The sequence below is a fragment of the Carassius carassius genome, chromosome 33 (assembly GCF_963082965.1).
Source record: "Carassius carassius chromosome 33, fCarCar2.1, whole genome shotgun sequence".
In the NCBI taxonomy this organism is placed as follows: domain Eukaryota; kingdom Metazoa; phylum Chordata; class Actinopteri; order Cypriniformes; family Cyprinidae; genus Carassius; species Carassius carassius.
In genome coordinates, this window is record NC_081787.1 from 27235489 (window position 1) to 27258590 (window position 23102).

General features: G+C 38.4%; 3 protein-coding genes across 4 annotated transcripts; 1 reads left to right on the forward strand and 2 right to left on the reverse strand.

Annotated features, from left to right (window-relative positions):
• Positions 1-269: 269 nt before the first annotated feature.
• LOC132114030 (sequestosome-1-like) lies at positions 270-7537 on the forward strand. 2 transcript variants are annotated; one of them, XM_059522144.1, is made up of 9 exons: positions 270-397; positions 2262-2603; positions 3001-3096; positions 5111-5472; positions 5589-5766; positions 6118-6198; positions 6339-6502; positions 6629-6827; positions 6923-7537. In XM_059522144.1, the coding sequence occupies exons 2-9, from the start codon at positions 2435-2437 to the stop codon at positions 7078-7080; spliced, it is 1407 nt and encodes a 468-aa protein (XP_059378127.1). In that variant the 5' UTR covers positions 270-397; positions 2262-2434; the 3' UTR covers positions 7081-7537. The 2 variants fall into 2 exon arrangements, with proteins under 2 accessions (XP_059378127.1, XP_059378128.1); XM_059522145.1 differs by having other exon boundaries at positions 6929-7537.
• LOC132114031 (MRN complex-interacting protein-like) lies at positions 7363-11392 on the reverse strand. The gene is made up of 7 exons (XM_059522147.1): positions 11223-11392; positions 10896-10955; positions 10639-10745; positions 9023-9089; positions 8793-8923; positions 8493-8601; positions 7363-8367 (listed from the first exon to the last, which is right to left on the reverse strand). Exons 1-7 carry the CDS (start codon positions 11280-11282, stop codon positions 7663-7665), a joined length of 1239 nt encoding a protein of 412 aa, XP_059378130.1. The 5' UTR covers positions 11283-11392; the 3' UTR covers positions 7363-7662.
• A 312-nt stretch (positions 11393-11704) lies between these two features.
• On the reverse strand, positions 11705-22887 carry tcirg1b (T cell immune regulator 1, ATPase H+ transporting V0 subunit a3b). The gene is made up of 20 exons (XM_059522148.1): positions 22733-22887; positions 21417-21536; positions 21194-21272; positions 20164-20300; positions 19522-19617; positions 19256-19438; positions 18986-19068; positions 17987-18080; positions 17590-17802; positions 17280-17430; positions 17045-17184; positions 16152-16309; positions 15970-16060; positions 15712-15830; positions 14512-14725; positions 14219-14332; positions 14057-14134; positions 13644-13764; positions 13398-13569; positions 11705-12447 (listed from the first exon to the last, which is right to left on the reverse strand). Exons 2-20 carry the CDS (start codon positions 21531-21533, stop codon positions 12354-12356), a joined length of 2454 nt encoding a protein of 817 aa, XP_059378131.1. The 5' UTR covers positions 21534-21536; positions 22733-22887; the 3' UTR covers positions 11705-12353.
• Between the last annotated feature and the right edge of the window lie 215 nt (positions 22888-23102).

Genomic DNA, 23102 nt, shown 5'->3' on the forward strand with positions numbered 1-23102 from the left:
GCTAACAGCAGGTGGGGGTCCGCTAGCTGGCGGCGCCCAGGGGTGCTTCAAAAAATTATGAAACCCTGCGCCCCTGTTTATAATGCCCATAGACATCATCGCTGCGTCCGATATCGCATACTTCCATACTATATAGAACGTACTTTTCTAACGGTCGAGTAGTACGTTTAAAGTTAAATGTACCCAGTACGCAGTATGCGATTTCGGACTCAGCTCATGTCTATGGTAATGCCATAGAGGGTAATGCATCTTTAATTTGGTTTGCCAAAAACGGCAAAAAAAAAAAAAAAACATCAGAAGAAGAATGTTTGTTTATGTTGTTGCTGTTGAAAACGTCTACTCTGTATAGATCAGTGGCAAAACCTGCTTTCTGTCCGATTCCCGTCTTCATTTTGTAGTAAGTAACGAATATTGCTAATGGGAAATGTATCGGAGTAAAAGTACACATTTTAAAGTAAAAGTGAAATTTCACAGAAATATTAAAACTAAAGTAAAGTACGTAAGTGCTTCAGTACATATTACTTCATTACATTACACTGTATTGTGGACTATAACTACAAAACTTTTACTTGCACTTAAATGGCAAGATATATTCTTTAATTTGTCATTTTCCGTAAATATATAGTTTCATCTCGCTGTGTACATGTGCTTAAAGCCTCGTAATTTACTGTGGTAGGCTACCAACAAAGCCGGATTGGACTGGTTTGGTTTTGTCAACTTGAAACTAATCCTGTAACCTTTTAAGTTGTAAAATGATTTTTTTTTTCTCTGAATAGTTTCTGAATAATAGGGTCTGGATATTTATGGCACCGTTAAAAGTGATTGAATGCATGTATAGGCGAATATGAGCTCATGACTAAACTATTCGTTTGTAAACAAAGGAAATCATATGAGGCGCGTGAGTCAGAGCAAATTGTGTCTGGTCAGAGTCATGTGACAAGGCCACGCCCCCGCGCCTCTGGACGATCTCAGACGCTTCAGGAGGCTTCCAGAATAAAGAGACGCCGCGTGGAACATTATTTAGCTGAGGGAGGGGTCACGTGCTTGTGACGTCAGATAGCTACAGCAAAACTTTGGAGTTGAGATGACGAATCAAAACGAGGTTAAATGTATGCTGAAATTAAGTTTGCTTATACTGATTGGTATTAATAGCAAAGAAAAAGTCCAAAGATAAATATGTTTATATAAGCAAATTAATAGTTAAAAGAATAATAATATTCTAAAATAAAATAAGAAATATAGAATTTTAATTAATTGTTTGTTAAGTAATAAATGCATACAATAGTTTATATCTATCTATCTATATCTATCTATATCTATCTATCTAGATCTCTCTCTCTCTCTCTCTCTCTCTCTCTCTCTATAATACACAAAATATGTAAGTTGTTACGTGTGATTTTGAAAACATGATGGACATACATTTGTCGACTGCTAACCCTCGTTCATGACACAGTATATTTTATTATTTATTAAAATAATAATAATTATTATTATTACTACTAGTAGTAGTAAAATATTAAATAAAAATAAAATGCATAATCATAAAACACATGTAAATTCATTCATGAATACCATTGTGAATTATTAATATTCATCATCAGTCCACATACTTTTCTAGTATGGACTATACACAAATATACAAAATATATTTCTTAATGAAATATAATCTTAATATATACTTGATGAATTCTTAAGCTTAAGGTTTGTTCATAGTACTTCAGTTAAACATGTTAAATAGGCATCTGCTAACCCTCATTCATGATGACACATCACTTTTATCAGCTTGCACCTGTAGCAGAATTACAACCCACTCCTACCAACCATATCAAACTAATGTGGGTCAGTAGAGCTTGTATAATGGGTATAATTTCATGCTTACACTTACTGACTCAGCTGAGGCAAAACAAAGACTCCATCAGACCAATGTATATACACATATAAATAAATCGATACATGTGGGGGAAAAAACGTTCAACATTGTTATATAGCAGAAGCAAGAGAGTTTGTGACATTCCCTGTATCAAAGAAATGTAGCAACCACTTGTTAAAGGTGATGAATTAGAGCATTACAGTGACATTCACAATATTATTAGATGTCTTTTGGGCCTTAAAGATAATGCTGAACTCATTGGCAGTGATCCAGAGGGAATTTCCAACACAATGCCATATCACTGCTCAGATGATCACTGAAGCCATCTATTCTGTTTTCAATTGTGACTCACATGATCAGAGTCAACACAACATGAACTTTGCTCCTGCAGTGACGGAGGACGTAGACACGCCGAGACGCGCTCGCCTCACTGATTGGCTGATCCTCTGATTCATTTGCATATGACGCTCAGACATAAATACGGAACTCTCGTGTTGAAAGAAGCTATTTTCTGCTGCGCAACACGGACCAGAGATTCGCTCTTACACGCTGTTTCTGGCCGCAATGTCGATGACAGTGAAAGCATACGTTATCGGTAAGGACGACTGCCACAAGGAGATCCGCCGCTTCGGCGTGGATCAGGACGTCTCAACAAGTTTTGAGTATTTGAAGCAAAAAGTGCTGGATGTTTTTGTCGGTCTCAGGAATGCGCCCTTTCAAATGTACTACAAAGGTAAGCCAGTTCTTAATTCTATTTTTTGCATGTATGTATTCTATTTTAAATTCAAACATACAATCACTGTCGTTTCTCATTGTTAATACTATAAAATCGTTTAAATGAGATTCCACAGACATACAGCTTGGGCACCTTTGGGAAAATAGACCTCTTTGAAGTAAAATATAATAATAGTGCAAGAAGTAAAATACTATGTGGAATAACTTGCTTGTTGATACGCTACAATACAAAGTTATGGGAGTATTATAATGCTATTAAACTACCATGTCCTGACATAAATGTAACCTCTAGGGAAGGTAAGAACAGCATCTGCATGCAATAAATTAGCCAAAATATAAGGACAAATAATAATAACCATGGAACACCATTCTCTGTTTACCTGGGCTGTCTCTAGATGAAGATGGTGACCTGATTGCTTTCTCCTCTGATGATGAGCTAATGATGGGGTTGTCTCTTGTGAAGAATGACACCTTCCGTCTCTACATCAAGCGTAAGTAACACCAATACACCAACTTCTTAGGTTCTTGATCATCGTAACATAGTGTATTCGATGATGCAACATAATTGATTACACTTCATCATCTGCTTCGGCAATGTATCTATTGCAAAACATATCATTTCTCTCAAGATATGAGGAACTGGGCATGAGTTCAGTGTGTGGCTTTTAGACACAGGACAAAGTAGTTCTAAAACAATCCACAACAAATTCATATTTGATTTGCATTAAAAGCCAAAAATAAAATTATAATAATAGACCTTTCAAAGGTAGTAGTTACTGCTGCTTCCACTGGAGACAACAGAAAAGGCCAAGGCTCGTCACACACCTTATAAGGCGTGACTAGGTCAGTGACATAGTTGTCATTTTCCCCAGATCTGTTAAGCTACACAAAATTACAATAAAATCCATACAGACCGTAACTTTTTAATATCTCTTCTATGATAAACGTCAATTTCTGAATTAAAATTATTTTGTCTGGCTATTCCGTGTCACTTTTTGGAGACTGTATAATAATAATTAGAGGCCGACCGATAGATTTTTTTGCTGGTTTTATCGGCCGAGATGAGCCTGTCACAGATATCAGTATTGGCGGCACGCCGATATAATTATTTTTTTTACATAACATAAAATGCTTGTAAATGGTGTAATAATGTAGTTTGTCCAGCAGAGTGTTTGCTACTGGTGATCTGGATGAAACATTTTAAAAGCTTAAGTGTATGGAATACCATTGAAACTTTGAACGGCTATATCTCAGTGATGTTGCAGCCAGTGCTGTCTACTCTCACGCAGTTGACACTTTTCTCATGCCAATTTTCTCACGCAGTGAATAAGCACCCCAAGTTGAAAATGTAATCGGATATTCACGAAACCGTTTTAGTCAATGTTCCAGTGCGTATTTGTATTTGCGCCCTGGAGAACGTCAAAAGTTTACATTTACAACTTGTTTGTACAGCGTTGCGAAAAAGAAGCCAATCACACACAGATTTGTTGATTCTTGAACATGTGTGATTGGCCATTATGTTCAAATAAAGACCCGATTTTGTTCCACACACTTGTAACAGTAACACGATGTAAATAGAGTGGGGGAATCATGACATCATTTTGTAGATCAGCTGTTAGCATCACACTGGTTCCCTCGACAAAAGCCAATAGGAATTTTCCATAGACTGTAGGAATATCGCAAAAAATAAGCTCGGTGTTCAACCATTATGAAACTTGCACGTGTTAATATTCACCAAAAAATATACATTTTATGAATTATGAAGCCTAAATACAAGAACCAGAACTAAAAAGCTAACATTCAGCTATAAATGAACTACAGCACACGGTCAGGTGCCTTCAATGTCACCACCACCACGCTTCCGACAACTTATTTTCAGAAACATTTTCCATGATGATAATCCTTTACTCATTTAATTACATTACAAAATATATAAAAATCGTTTTTACATGCTCTGTTTTGATAGTTTTCCTTTGTGTAATAAAATTTTATTTGGCTTTACTGTTATGAACATTTAAAATTACATGTTTTTTATAATTAAATGGTAAAAAAAAGTGTTTATATTTTATGTACTGCATTCTGAATATAGTATACCTGAATGGGAAAGTGTCCAAACTTTTGACTGGTACTGTTCTATAAAATACAGAAAGATTATCAGCCAATGTATCGAATTATAAAGTAGCAGCCTGGCCACTTTTGAACTAATTAAGATGTTCAGTATTTTTGCAACTACACTTAACATTCTATTATTGGTTATTGAGTTCATTCTTGGTATTTTAGGTGTAGAATACTATAAATTCTGTATTCCCTGCTGCATGGCCTGGTAATAGCTGTATTATAAGCTCTTGTGGTGGGAAAAGTGTATGATGACCGTAAATTCAAAGAATGTATATGGATTCTTCCAAGAGGCTTTTGACGATACTAGACCCTTGAATCTTTTGAACGTTTCCAGTACACACAAATATCCCCAATTAATAGCAATTGTCATATTTCTTTCCTTTTCAGAAAAAAAGGAGCACAAACATGATTCCTCACCTCACGGGAGCTTTGGGTTCTCATTCAGCCCGCCTCATGGAGCCCCCCACTTTAGCCCCCCAGGTTTTAATCATATGGGTCCACCTCCAATGGGACCCCAAGCACCTCCTCATATGGGTCCTCCTCCCCATCATCACCCTCCTCCTCCACAGTTCCATCAGATGCCGCACCCAGGGGTGACCTGTAAGGGGTGCGATGGGCCAGTAACTGGAACACGTTTCAAGTGCACCATTTGCCCTAATTATGACTTGTGCTCCTCCTGCCAGAGCACAGGCCTCCACAAGGAGCACATTCTCCTGCCCATCTTTCACCCAATCCCCGACATGTCTGAGGTGAATACCTGCTTTACTACTTTTGTGTCTGTTTATGTATGATACATATTAAATATTCAGTTTTTTTAATAATGTGAACATACTGATCAAAGTATTATTTGTGTGTGTTTGTGCAGTGGTTCCCTAATGGGAAATTTTGGCCCAAGATGAGACACTGCAAGTGGGCAAATGCTCAGGCTCAGGGCTCCAACCAGGCTCATGCTTATGCTCAAGCTCAGGCCTCAAACCAGGCTCAGCCAGGTCCATCTGGAGCCCAGCAAAACGAGGATGCTTCTGAAAACATGGAAGAGAACGGTGAGATGCCACCAATCAAAGGGTCTTAATATAAAACACATACTACATCCAAATGCTGCTTTCGCAAGCAGCAGGAGGGGGTAGGAGCGCAACAAGTCATGTGAATCCTTTCTGCTGAGATACAGTTGAACTAAAAAAATAAAAAGGTGGCTGAAAGTTGTAGTTGCTGGTCAGTTTGTGAACAACTCAAGATTGTATGCACAAACAAGTCAGCTGTCTAAGCTTTTAATAGACCATTTGGGCATAAACTGTTTGGACGACATGTGTATAGAATTTGTTACAATGCTGTAAACCAACCATTTCCTTGACGGAAACTATTATCATCATATATTATCATCTTTTTATCCACAGGTGGTACTGCCTCTTCCCAGGCTAATATGGAGTACCTGAAGAACATTGGAGTGGGAGTGGCGGCCATGTTGAACCCCTTTGGTAAGTTCCCTACTTGGGTTTATTACTGATACTTTTTGGCCTTTCCCAAACATTTTTGCGTTCAAACACACCATCCAGATACTTCATTGTTTGGCATGCTAGCTAAACCCTCCAAAATAAAAATGCTTCTTCCTTTGCAGGCATAGATGTGGACATCGACGTTGAGCATGATGGGAAGCGGACCAAATTTACAGCAAGTCATCCTGCCTCCAGTGGGCCACGTAGTGCTCGGAGTGAGAGCGGCTCCAGTGGGTCTGGTCCAGGAAGTCAGCCCACTGAAGAGAGCAACAGTGAGGGAACAAAGGTAAATCAATATCCAAGCAGTTCTGGAATGATTGATAGTATACAGGATTGTTGCATCTATTAAAGAGAGCTTAAAGGCTGAGAAACTACATTCTGTTAACGTTCATTCCTTCCATCCTATGGGCAGAAACAACAAAGAAGTGATGAGGAATGGACTCATCTCAGCTCTAAAGAGGTGGACCCCTCCACAGGAGAGCTTCAGTCTCTCAGGATGGAGGTGGATGGGACCGATCCTTCAGCCACGCCAAGTACAGACTCCAGCACAAGCACCTCGCAGGGTCCCAGTGGTCTGCGCAAGGCAGCTCTCTACCCACACCTTCCTCAAGGTATAGTGCATCGCCATTGGGCCAAGTCCAAGTGGCAAAGTCCAGTCCACTTCACATCGATTCAAGCAGCTCAATGTTAATATCCTCTCCCTCAGATGCAGACCCCAGGCTGGTGGAGTCTCTTTCTCAGATGCTCTCCATGGGCTTCACCGACGAGGGTGGATGGCTGACCAGACTGCTCCACACTAAGAATTTCGACATCGGAGCTGCCCTGGATACCATCCAGTACTCCAAACCCGGCTCACAGAAGTAGAGAAGGAGCACGGGAATCAAGAAGACCTGGGCCATACCCAACGCTGTTTGAAACCTCTGGCCTATTTTCTATTATCGGTCTTTGCATACTTTTTCAATAACAAATTATTTACGTAAATGTTATCAACAATATCAATTACTCAGGTGACTAGCACATAGTTATGTTAATTTTTGGGCTTTTATGCAAAATGGATATATTTAACATTTGTCATTAGCATTACACTTCATATTATTAAGATCATTGTCATCATATGCATATTACTTATATAAGTAGATATCTACATTTGTGTGATTTTTCTATTTGCATTTACATAACCAAGAGTCAGACGAAGCAGAAACCTGGGGGTATTTTTATTGTTAGTTTGAATGAGCAGATGGAATCGGGTAAATGTTACTGTAGGTCTTCTAAAATTCCTGTCCTTTCTATACACAATAAAATGCAAAAAAAAATAAATAAATTGGATTGTTTATTTTACTTGTGCAAGACTGTGGAGAATGGGGTTACATGCCAATGCATTTTAATTTATTGAAGAGGTTTTAGTAACAAAATACAACTTTTTACTTTTCAATAGAATGCATCTTATTAAAATGTGTCATCAAAGTCTTCATCAGTAAAGAACAGGGAGTTTAAAGAAAGGCTTGAACATGGCGTCTTGTTCAGTGAAGGCGGTTTACAGACAGCGTCTTCAAAACCAGCTGGCTCTGAGCTGTGACTTTTGCTTCGACTGAAAAAGTTTCCATCCACACAAATATCACCAACAGACCTCCGCCTCCTTAGAAGACCACCGTCTGTCTTTTCATTCGGTGGATATCTGCGCTCTTCTGAATCCACACCCATGTCTGTAACTGTTTCTGTGAAATAAGGCACTGCTGTTTTGTCATCGCAATGAGACAAAATATGAGCTTCATAGTCGTACTCTTCCTCATCCTGCTGATTAGGGACAACGGTAAGGAATTTATTCCATTTTGATTCCTTATTCTCAATCCTAGATTCTCCAAACGTCTGGTTAGAAGAAACAGAAGAACATCTGCTGTGCAGGAGAAGACCTTCGGTTTTTATACCTGCTGGTGGCTTATGTGAAGAGTTACACTGCTGTTTATTTTCACCAGAGTTTTCCACTACGTATGTGGTACTGGAGCTAGCTGTAGGGTATCGATCAACCTGACGGGATGATGGGAGATCTGTGCTAGTGCACGGCTCCATGTCACCTGACCTGCCACAGGAGGAATATTTGGAAGCAGATCCTTTATTCCACAAAGAATCGAACCTCCTGTCATGCTGCAGTGGCTGAAATAGATACAAGATGAGTCTGTTGAAATGGTGTTTTTTGAACAGGGCATTTGCAGAATCATAGCATTATGTTATTAGCATATGATACCGTTACAGATGTGTAAACATGCGTTGTGACTTACCAGATACGGCTTTCTCTTAAGTCCAGAACAACCAGTCCGTGACTCCTCATCCTCACAGTTATCATGAGCGCCACCAAAAGACTCTGAAGAGGAGATTTTCTTCCTTTTCCTATTCAGAAAAAAAAGACGTTACATTTGTATTTATTCACATGAATAATAATACAGATGTTTGGCAGGCTGAAAATACAAGACTTTTGTGCGAAGAATTTTGAATGCTTTATTAATAGTTAAAATTTCTAGTTTTTTGCCTTATTAACAGATTAAATGTTTTTATTGAGAAGTTTGTATGTTGTTTGGTACCTGGTTCCTTGGCTTCTGAATCGGTGTCTTTCTGTATAAACGTTCTTGTCTTCTTCATCTTCATGTTCATTTGGACCCTCAGCGGTTTGATTAGTGTATTTACTCCAGCGACTGACATGAGCCACTTCCTGCTACAGGGACAGGATGCTTATAAGACCAGTGTTGTTGATATGACAAATGTATTATTATTTCTCAATTGGCATACATGTGACTAGACAACAGTGCTGTACCTCTGATTGATGGTTCTGAACCAGACTTTCATGAACATCTTTGTTCTCATAGTTTTCATCCGGTTCCCTTTAAAACATTGCGTTATTCAAAAAGAGTCAATGAAATTATGCTCTTTTTTCCTTTACTTATTTATTCCGAAATGCATTGCATTAAAAATGTAATTCATTAATAAAATGATTGACTACGTCTTCTATGAGGAGCTTTTTTTTGTATTTCTGAACAAAATTCATTTTTACATTTTTGGGATGACAAAAATCAAAAAAGTCAGTGTCATACAACTGTCCTGATATCACAGAAGAATTAAATTCTTAAAAAAAAAAAAAAAAAAAAATAATTATAATAATATTATATATATATATATATATATATATATATATGATTAATATGCATACACTTGCATGCATTCAATTAGTAAGTAAAATGTTTAGCCTCGAAAATGTGTTTAAAAACTTCACAATGGTTGTAACGTACATCACGGAGACATCTATTTGACATCTGCAAGACGTATTTTTTTATACGTTTCTTATTAGATGTCAAATAAATGTTTAGTAAATTTAAGGAGTTTATGATTTAGGATGTACTGTATGTAGAAGTGACATCTTATATACAGTACAGACCAAAAGTTTGGGAACATTACTATTTTTAATGTTTTTGAAAGAAGTTTCTTCTGCTCATCAAGCCTGCATTTATTTGATCAAAAATACAGAAAACAGTAATATTGTGAAATATTATTACAATTTAAAATAATTGTTTTTAAATTTATTATACTTTAAATTATCATTTATTTCTGTGATGCAAAGCTGGATTTTTAGGATTTTTAGGATCATTATCACATGATCCTTTAGAAATCATTCTAATATGACGATTCATTATCAAAGTTGGAAACAGTTCTGCTGCTTAATATTTTCTCAGAACATGTGATACTTTTTTAGGATACTTTGATGAATAAAAAGTAAAAAAAAAAAAAAAAGCTGCTATGTTTTTAAAATATAAATATTTTGTAATAACAATATACACTACTGGTCAGTAATTTAGGGTCAGTAATTTTTATTCTTTTTTTTTTTTTTAAATAAAATCAATACTTTTATTCAGCAAGGATGTGTTAAATTGATAAAAAGTGATAGTAAAGAAAATATATTATTAGAATTGTTTTTTTTTTTTTGAATAAATGCAGTTGTTTTTAACCTTTTATTGATCAAATATATTAGACAGCAGAACTGTTTCCAACACTCATAATAAATCAGAATATTAGAATGATTTCTAAATGATCATGTGATAGACTGATGTTACATGTGACACTGAAGGCTGGAGGAACGATGCTGAAAATTCAGCTTTGCATCACAGGAATACATTATCTTTTTTAAGTATATTCAAATAGAAAACTATTATTTTAAGTTGTAATAATTTTTCACAATATTACTGGCTTGATGAGCAGTAGAAACTTCTTTCAAAAACATTAAAAAATAGTCATGTTTCCAAACTTTTGGTCTGTGCTGTACATTTATCGGGTTCTTGTTCACAGCAGATGCTTTCCAGATGAAGTGATCTTTAACAGATGCACTTGTGCTATCTGGGATATAGTGACTGTGCGGCTCCTGAATGAAGGTTTGCTCACCACTGTGACAACAGCTGTTCACTGTTCATCTCCAGCATCTGTCCACGCAGAGTATTCAGCTTCTGAACATGACGTCTGCAGTCAGCAGCCGTGCCTCGACCAAACTCCTGCAGAAACACATCAAACACAGCCACAGAGCCGAAGAAGTGTCACAACTCTGACAGCATGCATACATAACATGACACAGCAGATGCTTTCCAGATATGCAGACATACGTGTGCTATCTGAGGACAAGTTTAGCTTGTATTGAACTTTACCTTCATCAGTGACTGCTTCTCACCACACACTTTACATGTCCATCTCATACTCTTCTTCACCTAGGGGAGGAAAAGTAAAGTAGGGTTTAGTTTTCTTCACGCATCAACAGAAATCCATAAACCAAAAGATCAATACGTACATCATCCAAACCTAATATTTAGACTCTCTGAATACGAAGAGGAGACGATGACATTAACTTTAAGAGCATGATGATTAATGATCTGTTTAAAGTCTATGATTTTGTCAAGCGTTTGTAGAATCTACAACACGAGAAAATCTGAAAATTGTTTTATCTGAACTAAAAGGGACATGAAGAAGTTAGTTACCTGCTGTACTTGAAAGGCTTGACAGGAAAAACACCTCAGTACATGAAACTCTTGAACCATGTTGGGTAGTTTTTACAGTCCGGGGACCAAAAGTAAACTTATTTCCCTCATATAAAGACAGAGCTCATATTTGTGTTTCCCGCCGCCGCCCACCGTTTATTTCTTTGACGTAACGTCCGTTCTTCTTCTCGCAAGTAGGACGTGACGTCAGAGACACATACCGCCCTCTACAGGAGCTATATCACACACACACACACAATTTTAATGAGCCCATCGCAGACAAAACAGCTTTTAGCGTAATTATGGGTTCTTCAAATAATTAAGACCACTTTGTATGTCCTCCTCACACCTGTTTTCAGCATCATTGACAAGTTAACTAGACCACAAATCAAAGTCATGTTTACAATTGCTCATTCTTATGTGTAAAATGTGATATTTTTGTGACCTGCAGTCAATAATACACCCAAGACAGATAAACATGGTTCGGTATTGACAGACTTTAGTCTTTATTGATCAGCGGGGTCCACTGTGACGCTTGACTTTCAGCTTCAGAATTAAAACAAAGTTTCAGTTTAATAGTAGAAAAACAGATTATTCCCTTTGAACGATGCTGTAAATCAAAGCGATTGATTAACAAGCTGAAAACTGATTGGGAAGTCATTGTGAGTAAACATTCTAATTGTACTTTATTAATTAAGTGTACTTATTCTGGCAGTTCATTGCTTGATTATTTAATAAGTGTACAAACTGTCTGTACTTGCAGCATTAAACCATAATTGGTTGTCATCATGATGGCTGCTCATAGAAACACCTGATTACAGAGCGTTAGTTAAAATAACCTATTTTCTGTGGGCTCAAGACTTCAATTAAAAATAATAATAAATCATGCTCAATCAACTAAAATGTTGCTATGTAATCACATATGGCTTCAAAGATAATGTTGCATAGTGTCAAAGATAAGGATCCATAATAGAGTGTTAAAACATTTGTCATGTTTGATTTTTCAGGTCCAGCTTTTCACACAGTGGCTGTAAAGCTAAAATATAAAAGAAAACGATAGATGCTACAGTGCCAGTTTAAAATGTGCACCAAGCAAAACAACATCATTCTTTTCTTGAGAAGGTTCAAAGGTCACTTCAGAGAGAAAGATCCAACTTCTGATGAGAAGATAAATGGAGTGAGCTTGTAGCCTGTTCCACTGTAGAATTTATTCTGAAACTCCACCCTGAGAGAGAGAGAGGATAATGAATTCAAAAATCAATAACAATAAAGTTAAATGTGCAAATAGACACAAAAAGAGCCTGAATCTCTAATTGACGAACATAAACCCTACTGTATTATGTTTGATAAGCACATTTCTAAGGCCTCTAAATTATCATCAATGCGGTGCTTAAACAATGTTGTATATAATCTAATAGGTGCCTTCTGTCATCTAATTTATAGGAGGATTTAAATAAGGCCTTTATAAGTATAATTGTAAAGATGTATACCCTCAGTTCGTGGTACATACATTTATTTTTTAAGATATCGATTGATGACTGGTATTTATGTGTTTTTGTAAGTAGTCTGGTATACGGTTATAAAGATTACACTGATTTACAAGATAATCAAAATTTAATCTTCTTGTCTCTTTCTTATTTTGTCTAAAGGTTAGAGAAACTTTTCCACCATGAATGCAGTTCATTTTGACAACCTTACATTTCTATGAATCTGGATTGCACTGTTTTAATGTGAACTAATATTCCTAATATGATGCATTTTTGTCAGTCAAACGTAAATGAAACAGCTAAGATGTCTGCACTCCAAAAAAATCGTGGCAGTTTCTAAACTATCTGCATCAATTTGATTTAATTTAAACAATTATATTTTCATAATGCATTTATTTCAGTTTCTCCTAGTTAGCATAAACTTGTTTTTATCAGTACCATTCCAAAAATCGTACCGGTTTCTTACCCATATAAAATATCAAGAAAAATTGAATCCAAATGAATGGAAAAAAAACAAAAATGCTATTTAAAATACATAAATCTAAAGTTTAGGTCAGTGTTTTTTTATGAGTATGTGTGTAATATAAAATGTCTTATTCCAAGAACAAAATTCAAAAAAAATAAAAATGAACACACTTTTCACAAAAACAAACGTGTGTGTGTGTGTGCACTAGAGCACGTTTCTCACCAGTGAAGTCGAAGTGCGTGCAGGAAAGCTGACAGGCCTTCCATGATAAGCAGGATAGACACAGTTAGCACAGCAAAGGCTGCAAATATCACCACCAAGATAACAGAGCCCACATAACTGAGCTCCCTGAAGGAGATACTCATCACCATGGACCACAGCACCTCAGATAACTCTGAAAAACACACACGCAACATGATAAGACGCTCCTCCTCAGTAATGCTGGCAAACACGCGTGAGAGCACTTACGTGCGTGAGCCAGGCTGAGAGCCCAGAGACGCAGGTACGAGGCCGTGTTAGAGATGCATCCCAGACAATACTCGATGGTGTGAATGGCCTGGTGCATGAACACGTTCGCTGTATCGAACTCCTTACAAACAATGGCAGATGGACAGAAAACAAAAAGTGAGATATCAAGATATCAAAAATTGGCAAACCCGAGGAATTATCCTCATGTGCTCCCAAACCTATACGACTTTGTATGTTTGTGACAGAAAGCTATTGTATGACTTCAGAGGAATAGATGCAAGCATTGGCAAGAACATGGATTTGATTCCCAAGGAAAGAACTGATTAAATCTACCTTCAATACCAAGCAAGTCACTTTTATATTAATTAAGTTGCATGACTTTCAATGGTACATTTTAGATTTTTCCCTCTTACCTCCTCTTCTCCTCCTCGTGCATCGTCCTGGTGAGCATTTATAGAGCCGTTTTCTGCTAGCAGTGGACGTCTGTCTCCCTACAGAAGACACACAAATCAAAAGAAATGTACTTGGGTCCATTCACGAACACTTCAGTACAGAAACTCAGAAGGATCGCTCACTGAAGGCTGAGTTCTCTTCCTCCTGTGTGTGATGTATTCATGCATTGGCTTCCCCAGGAGCAGCACAGGAACAGACAACACAGCCACAATCACCAACACCTTCTGCACGATCATCTACACACACAAACAGATGGTCAGGTCTGATTAATAATGCTGGGGGAGAACTGGTGCAAGATGCAAAGATACGGTCACATCCAGGTCTCACTTCTGTTTAATAAACCATACTGAGATAAATCATGAACAAAGCAGCCTATTATCACTATATCACCATAGATGACATCATTAGTACACACCTGGCCCGTATAGAGAGGCTTGTTGTCCTTATTCTCGGTGAACAGGAACATGTCTATGAAGTGGATGAGGATGCTGGGAGCCGAGTCAGAGTTCATGGGGCCGTACACCACCCACTTATAGATGACCATGAAGATCAGGTATCCAAACAGACATAGCATGAAGCACAGCTCCGGGATCAGCACCAGAAACACACTGCTGATCTCTTTGAAGTGTCTATGCAGCAGGACAAAAAGAGGCAGTGAGTGGACACATAGTGGAGTCTCATGATCCATGGTTCAAATGCTAAGAACCTTTGCATGCATTTTTTTTTTTGGTAGAAAACCGGAATAAAGCAATAAGCCCCAAGAAGCAGTGGTTTACAGTGAATTTATAACAACTAAAGTGAATTGTTAGGCACGACATGAAGAAGAGTAAAACATAAAACCCTCTTAGCTGTTATAAATTCACTGTAAACCACGGCTTCGCGGGGCTTATTGCTATTATAAAACGGTTATTACAAATACGTAGTACGGTTTCACAGAATAAAACGGAACAAATAAAATATAATGATCTATATAAAAACAGTATTCTTCCACCAAACAATGTAGTTCCTCAGAAACAGTTGTGGTTCCAACAAAGTGGTTGCCGAGTAACACACAGAAGTAAACAGAGGTGTGTGTTTGTAGAGTATTTTACAACAGCTTCAAACGTGGCTCAGCCAATCAGAATCAAGGACCGGAAGTCTCGGTTTTATTGATCTGCACATAAATATTTACTTTTAAAGGGGCCATGAATTAAGAAATCAAATTTCAGCTTGATCTCTTGAGATTTGAGAGGTCATACAGATAGAAGGGGTACTACTTCATCAATGCCTCTTGATTTATGACAAGCAGAAAATAATGACAACAGGTTAACTGGAATAAAACTAACATGGATCCTCATATTTAATTTTAAATTACGTGATTGTCTCATTAGACCATTATTTGTTTGTTCAGTTCAGATATTGAACAGTAATGCCAAAGAAATTTTAAGCCACCCACAGTGTTTTAGTGGCTTAAACCGGAGTAAAATCAATTAAATGATCTTTTATTTCTAAATTGTGACAGTGTTTGATCCAAGTATACCTCAGGAAACATTATCAAATAAAAATGCAGTTCATGATCAATGGAAAACTTGCAGGAAACATGAAAAAAAAAAACAGCAAAGAAAAACATACTCACATGTAGTTGAATACAGATAAACACACACCAAAGGTCATATGGATGACTCCAATAATGACAGACATCTTCATCTTATAGCTGTTGAGGAACGTCAGATGATTATTGGCCAGACCCCAAATCTGAGAGAGATAAAGAACAAGTTATCATTAGGTATTTTTTTACACCACCACAATGAAGGAAATGGATCGCTCTTGGGTCGAACCATCAAAACAAATAACAGCAGAAAAGGGTATGCAGAGTCATTTCCACAGGACTTACAGGATCGATGCCAAAGGGATAAGGACCAGTGAAAACGCCTGTAATATTGGGGTCCAGCACCAGATACCGATTATTTCTGAAAGTCTCCTCACTACACACAGACACAGAGAGAGGCTTTCAGAACTTCATTTGCAATATCTTTGGCCTTATGATGAATGTGTGTGTGTGTGTGTGTGTCGTACGTCCAGTTGTAGTATTCTGCATTGGGCCGGACGTGCCATCCTGAGGAGAAGGTGCTGAGGCCCCTGCTGAAACACTCGTTGTAGATGGCTCCAGTATAGATAGAAAACAGCCCCATCAACAAAATGAGATATCGGCCTCCAAACATCATCTGCCAGATCTGACACACAAGAGACCCAGAGAAATCAGGACATCCATTTTCATTGAGATGTATAACAAGTTCTTCAAAATGTCATGGAAAAACTCAACTTCTTAAGTTTATATGTGACCATGTGACTATGTTTTCGATCAATTTCGGCCTTAGATGTCCAAATGAAGTTCTTAGCAATGCATATTACTAATCAAAAATTAGGTTTTGATATATTTACAGTAGCAAATCTATCTCTTCATAGAACATAATTTTTACTTAATATCCTAATGATTTTTGGCAAAAAAGAATAGTCAGTCATTTTGACCCTTACAATGTATTTTTGGCTATTGCTACAAATATACCCCAGAGACTTTAGACTGCTTTAGTGCCACAGGTTCACATATTGCATTAATTTAGATTAAATTTTATGACTTTAATGATTTTTCACTGTGTTATCGAATATTGATTTTTTTATTGTATAAAGGTACTGTACAATTCCAGCATCAAAAACAGCAGGTACTAGAGCAGGGATCCTTAAATCTGGCCCATGAGATCCACTTTCCTGCAGAGTTTAGCTCTGATCCTAATCAAACACACCTGAGCAAGCTAATCAGTGTCTTCGGGATCAGAGATTCACAGGTAGGTGAGTGTGATCAGGGTTGGAGCTAAACTCTGCAGTGCATTGGCCCTCCAGTGTAAGACTTGAAGAACCCTGTACTAGAGTGTTCAACAAAACCAAAGTGTGTGCGTGGGTCTCATTTTTACTTCATTGGTATTTTTCCTCAATTCTGGATCCTTCTCCTCCAGAACCATCCAGAGAGCCACCAGTGTCATCAGAAGACCGTGTCCAACGTCCCCGAACATGACAGCAAACAGGAAGGGAAAGGTGATGATGGTGTAGACCGCTACAGACGCGTGGAACCAGACGGTAAGAGATGCATGAGAATGAAGTTAAGCGTGATTTGGCAGCCAGTGGTGTGTGTGTGTGTGTGTGTGTCACCTGGGTTCATCTCCCTGTAGCTCGCCACTCCATAGGCATCCACTATGTTCTGGAATCCTGCAGTGAAGGAGTTTGTGGGGAAGACTGTGGGGGGAGACGTGGTGGCCGGCAAGCGGTTGTAGAACGAGTCCACACTACTGCCGCTCTTCCTCTGAGAGAGAGATAAAGACAGGTTTTGTGACACACTGTGCTCAAGCTGACCTTGCATTCCAGTGTGATATCAAGATGCAGAATATACTGTACAGTATACTAGCATTCCAGTCATATTGATTCGTGTTACTATGAGCTCTTCCTGACAGTGGACGCTCACCCCTCCCTCTCTCAGGGCGCTCTGCAGGGCGGGCAGCTGGCTCACGGGGCACCAGGCTTCAGCGATCAGGCACTTATCAGTGACCGAAGGGCTACAGAGATTCAGCACTGTCTGCACGGCCTTACACTTCTGAACCTGCACAATCCACTCGGGCAGACGGGCCAGCGCTCGCACCAGCAGCTGCTGCATGTACTGCTCCGTCTCGCCCATGACCTACAGCCACGGAGGAGCACAGACACACGGTGAGGGCGCTCAGAGCCAGAACACAGCAACACTATGTCAGCTCTAACGGTCTCTCACCAGTTATCATCTCCCTATCATCTATGCATTAGGAGCTTCAAATGATTGCAAAGTGGAAAAAATGAAAGGCATGTTGACTGTGACTGATTAAACGCACTGATTTGATGTCCTCGATTCTTCCTCGGAGTCCGTTCAGAGTCTCCTCTCTCTCCGCCTGGTTCTCAGGGTAGGGGAATGTTTGTGTGTGGAAGCTGCGTGCACGAAAAACATAGCAGAAAATAGAAGAACGCATTGATTTTAGCATGATACAACAGTCCAGCGCATATTTAATTACTTCTACACAGAACATTTTGTATTCAAAATTAACCATTGTGTTTTTTTGAATGGTTTCGATATATTTTGCACCTTGCTTTTGGTCGGATGTGCTGTCTGTGAACTAGTCTAGGACATTTTTATATATGTTAGCACTTTTATAGAGTGTTTTATTTATATTATTTTATTTATATTATTTATATAGAGTGTTTATAGAGAATTTTATAGAGATCACTTTGTGAGAGAAGATCTAAAACAATGCATAGCCAGAGGAATACTTCAGCATTAAAAGCATAACTAGAAAAAAATATATGTGATCCTGGAGCACAAAAGCAGTCTTAAGTCCCTTTTTAGCAACATCCAAATATACATTGTTTGGGTCAAAATTAAAAAAAATTTCTTTTATGCCAAAAATCATTAGGATATTGAGTAAAGAATATAGTATATTTCCTACTGTTAATATCGAAACGTAATTTTCGATTAGTAATATGCATTACGAAGGACATCATTTGTACAACTTTAAAAGCGAATTTTTTTTTTTTTTGCACCCTCAGATTCCAGATTTTCAAATAGTTGTATTTCGGCCAAATATTGTCCTCCTGACAAACCACACATGGAAGGAAAGAATTTATTCAGCTTCTCAATTTTGATTGAAGTCCAGGTTCACATATAAACTGAAGAATATGCTATGACCTTCCCATGACATTTTTAAGAATTTATTAATTTCCATGACTAGATCTTCAGTCTGAAAATAATCACACGGTTTAGATGCCCAGGTTTTTCAGGACTGTGGGAACCCCGACCCTTGACCTTCCTCCAAAACCCCCAGAACCAGATCACCTACCAGTCACAGATCTTCTTCACTTTCTGACCGATCTGATCTCCCCAGAACGAGATTAAAAACACAGTCCACTGCACCTCCTCACCCTGAGAGAAAGAAAAAGAAAAAAAAAAAAAAAAAATTCTCACCAAGTATAAAATAAAACTGTATATGCTCCTACAATCTAATAAAACACTAAAATCTTGTATATTGCACATTCAACCCAACTTAACATGTAATCATCACTTGGTTATGCAAGAGCTTAATAATGCTTCTTAATGATTTAGGCCTCACAGAATCAGGATGTTCGAGTTTTTCTTCCATCTCATGAAAGTCCACAATGATGTAACCACGACATGCACGCCATAGCAGCCTCTCGAAGGCGGGAACTTTCCACGGATGAACCACGCCGGCCACAAAGCTCAGCCGGACGTCCTGTCGGTTCTCAGCCACCGGCTCAAACGACACCAGCGGGGCCTACGACGCATTAACACATGCACACATGAACCAGACTGATGCAGGAAGAGGATCTAGTGTGACAGTATAAGTGCAGATCCTACCTGTGAGGCCGTGAGAGAATGTGTCTGCTTTAAAACCCCTCTGTACTGACACAGCTGTGTATACTGAGACCGCAGACTGTCTCTGTTCCTGGACACCTGCAAACAGCCATTAAACACGATTTCTGCAATACGACTTTGATAAACAACACTAAAGTGGATGCATTAACAGGGGAATAATGACTGTGGATAAATATGACGAGACATTAGTACAGGAAAGCACTGGAGAAACATTTACAGTTAAAGTCCGTATGAGTTTCTATTCTCCATCAAACAGAAATGAAGAATGCTGGTAATCAACAATTGCTCTTTTGTTGGTTTCGATTGCTTCTGTTGTCCTCATTTCGAAGTCGCTTCGGATAAAAGCATCTGATAAATGACTAAATGTAAATGTAGACCCCATTGACTCCCACTGTATTTTTTTTAAATATATATATATATCAGTAGAGACCAGTAACTGTTTGGTCACCCATATTCTTAATAAGAACTTCATATAGGTTTGGAACAACAATGTTACAAGATTTTCATTTTGGGTGTACTGTCTCTTTAAGAAAGCAAATAGGGCCAGTTTTGATTTCATTTAGTTTTTAACCACAAACAGACATAAAACAGGTTGGGGAGGAACCAGCACACGGAGTTACAAACCTCCCTGAGCTCTCGGGCCAAGCGCTCGCTCTCCTCCTCGATGGTGAGGAGTTCCCTGGGCTGAGGGGCCGGAGGGGTCGGGATGGGCGGCTGCAGTTTCTGAGAGAGACTGCGAATGATCTCCTGCTCCAACAGCCCTGGAACCAAGAAAGGGACTGTTTAATAACCTTCAGGTTTCATAAAACAGCACGGTCCATGTCACAAGGTGTGCTGATGAAGACTTTATATATTTAAGACATGCAAAACATCATGATTGGGTGCTTTAACTATATACAGGAATTGTGAATACATTATGTCACTGCTTGAGTTCGCATTCATGAACCAGTTCATTGAAAAGAACCAGATTTCCCCGCTGCCTAATGCTCTGGATTTCAGTCAATCATGTAAATAATGTTCAGATTCTTGCACAGACTCATTTTTTCTCTTCATATGACCTCAGAATATTGTCTAGAGGAGCCATCAGGAGGGAATTCGTTTTGTGTTACTTGACATGCTTTACTGTGGAAAAAACCTACATGAATGGCCTGAGGGTTAGTACATTAAGAGCAAATTTTAATTTTTGGCTGAATAATGCCTATAATAAAGTCTCTTATTCTCACCAAGGCTGCATCTATCTGATCACAGAATATTTATTTTATTTTAAGTACCAGCACTAATCTTGACATGGGAAGGCTTTTCTCCAAATCTATCACTATTGCTATTATTGGTGTAATGTTTTTTTGCATTTACATTAATCCGCAATAAATTACTGCATTACTTACGGACACACATTTTAGAAAAGAGAGAGCCACAAACTACAGAGATATTTGTTTTAACAGATGCATGGACTAAATGACATCAGCTGATAACAAACTGCTCCAAAGCACGATGCATCAGATTAATGTTTTCCAGACAGGCGTTGTTTTCTTGGGAATAACGTGTACTGATAACAGCACAATAGCACCAGGAATGAAACCGCGTCATGCTACCTGCAGCAGCCATGCAACAGAAGGAGCGGAGGATCATGGGAGCTGAGGAGTGACATACTCACCGAAGGTTTTCTCCAGCTCCTCACATCTCCTCACTTCGTTCACATACTTCCTCTGGAACGCGTTCACATTTGGATTCAGCTGAGATGGAGATTTCAAACAAAGATGTGTCAGTATCCTCTTTGTGACAAGGCCAATGTGAGGCAAAGACACTTATAAAAACACATAAAACGACGCACAGGGTTCCTCAAGAACACCAATAAAAGAGAGCAGAAATTCTCTCACGTCTCTGAACTCCACGATTCCCAGCTCTCCCAGTTCACTGACACAGTTGTAGGCCGATCCCGTCTGGAGGAAGAGCTGTACCAGACAGACCTCTTCACTGCGGAACAGAGAGCCCATGACCTGAAACACACACGGATCACACAATCAGACCGCAAGCATGGCTTCTCCTGAGCCTGGAAGTGTGGACACGCTCGGACGATTCTTGTGAACACACATGGCACTTCCTCTTCTGCTTTGAGTCAGAAAGCACATGAGCATGAGCGTGTGTTCCTCTTCATGCTTCATTAAGCCACCTACTGCAAAGCAGAAACTGACTGTAAAAATCACAGGGTTACATGTCCAACTACATCATCAAAATATTTGAATTTATTTAATAATATACATTTTAAACAAAACCTGTTTTTGTATAATTATCATGCAGATGCATATGTATTGATCCAATCTAAATTCAAAACCAATTATAATAATTATGATACATGCACCCATGATGTTACAGAAACACTGAAGTAAACTTAAAAGGCTAGAAGGTCATTGTGAAATTTTGGAGAGAAAAAAAACCTTAAAGAAAGGGTTACAGCATGTAAAATATACACCATTCCTTGGACAATTTGCATCTATAATTGATGTTGACTGGATGTTGACCACATTTAGCAATGCACTGTTCATGTATTAGTCCATATAGTCCGATATCAAAACCCCCTGGTGTTTCATGTGTGACTTGTGAGGTGACATCTAAACCACGTGATCTCATTTTGATCACATGCACCATGACAGGTTTTGAACAGATGATCACTAGCAGACGGACACACAATTACACAAGATCTAAAACAGATATCAAAATCAGTCAAAGTCTCTGGACACTGGATCGATAGCAGCCAAACGCTTCTGAACAAATCAAGCCCATGGAGACTGAATCAGGGAATGCTGAAATACAGGGACTTCCAAATCTGGGCTCCAGTTCCTCTTTTTTTACAGGAGATCAGCTGCATTACAGGACACACTGTTTAAATTAGGAAACGTATTACTATTAAACTTATTACAATTCTTCCGTGTATATTATATCATTTTATCTGATATCCTTTTGGCTGTTTATTTCCATAATGCATGACACAAAGTTTCATTTTCGTTTCCCTGACACTATAAAACATTACGAACAGCAATAAGCACAGGGTGTTGATTGATAATGTTCAGATTAAAGTTTCGATAATGCTGAAAGAGTCAAACTGGCGGTGTAATGTTAACGTCACACTGTATCCAACAATACACCCAGCAGAGAAAACAGCAGTGCAAACATCAGCTATGATCTGCAAACTTACCGGACCACAAAACACCGACAAAGATTGACTTTGGTCACTGGATGTGAATGTCCTCTATCAGAGCGCGCGGCGTCTCTTCTGGAGAGAGTAAAGTTAAAACAGCTGCTCTGAGAATCACCAACTTCCCGTTTCTCCACACGGTCACGTTACTGCAGCTGTCACGTGACTTCAGACCCGTCTTCTTACTGATTCATTTACACTTTGTATAATCGTTTCATCGTGTCTTATTTGAATGTAAGAAATTCTGTGTAATTTGCTAAATAAACTAAGAAAGCTGTTTTTCCTCTGGGCGCCTTATCGAGCTGAGCCCCGTTTGTTTTGTTTAATATATTTCAATCTAATAATTTCAAAGTTGTGTTTTTTTAGACGA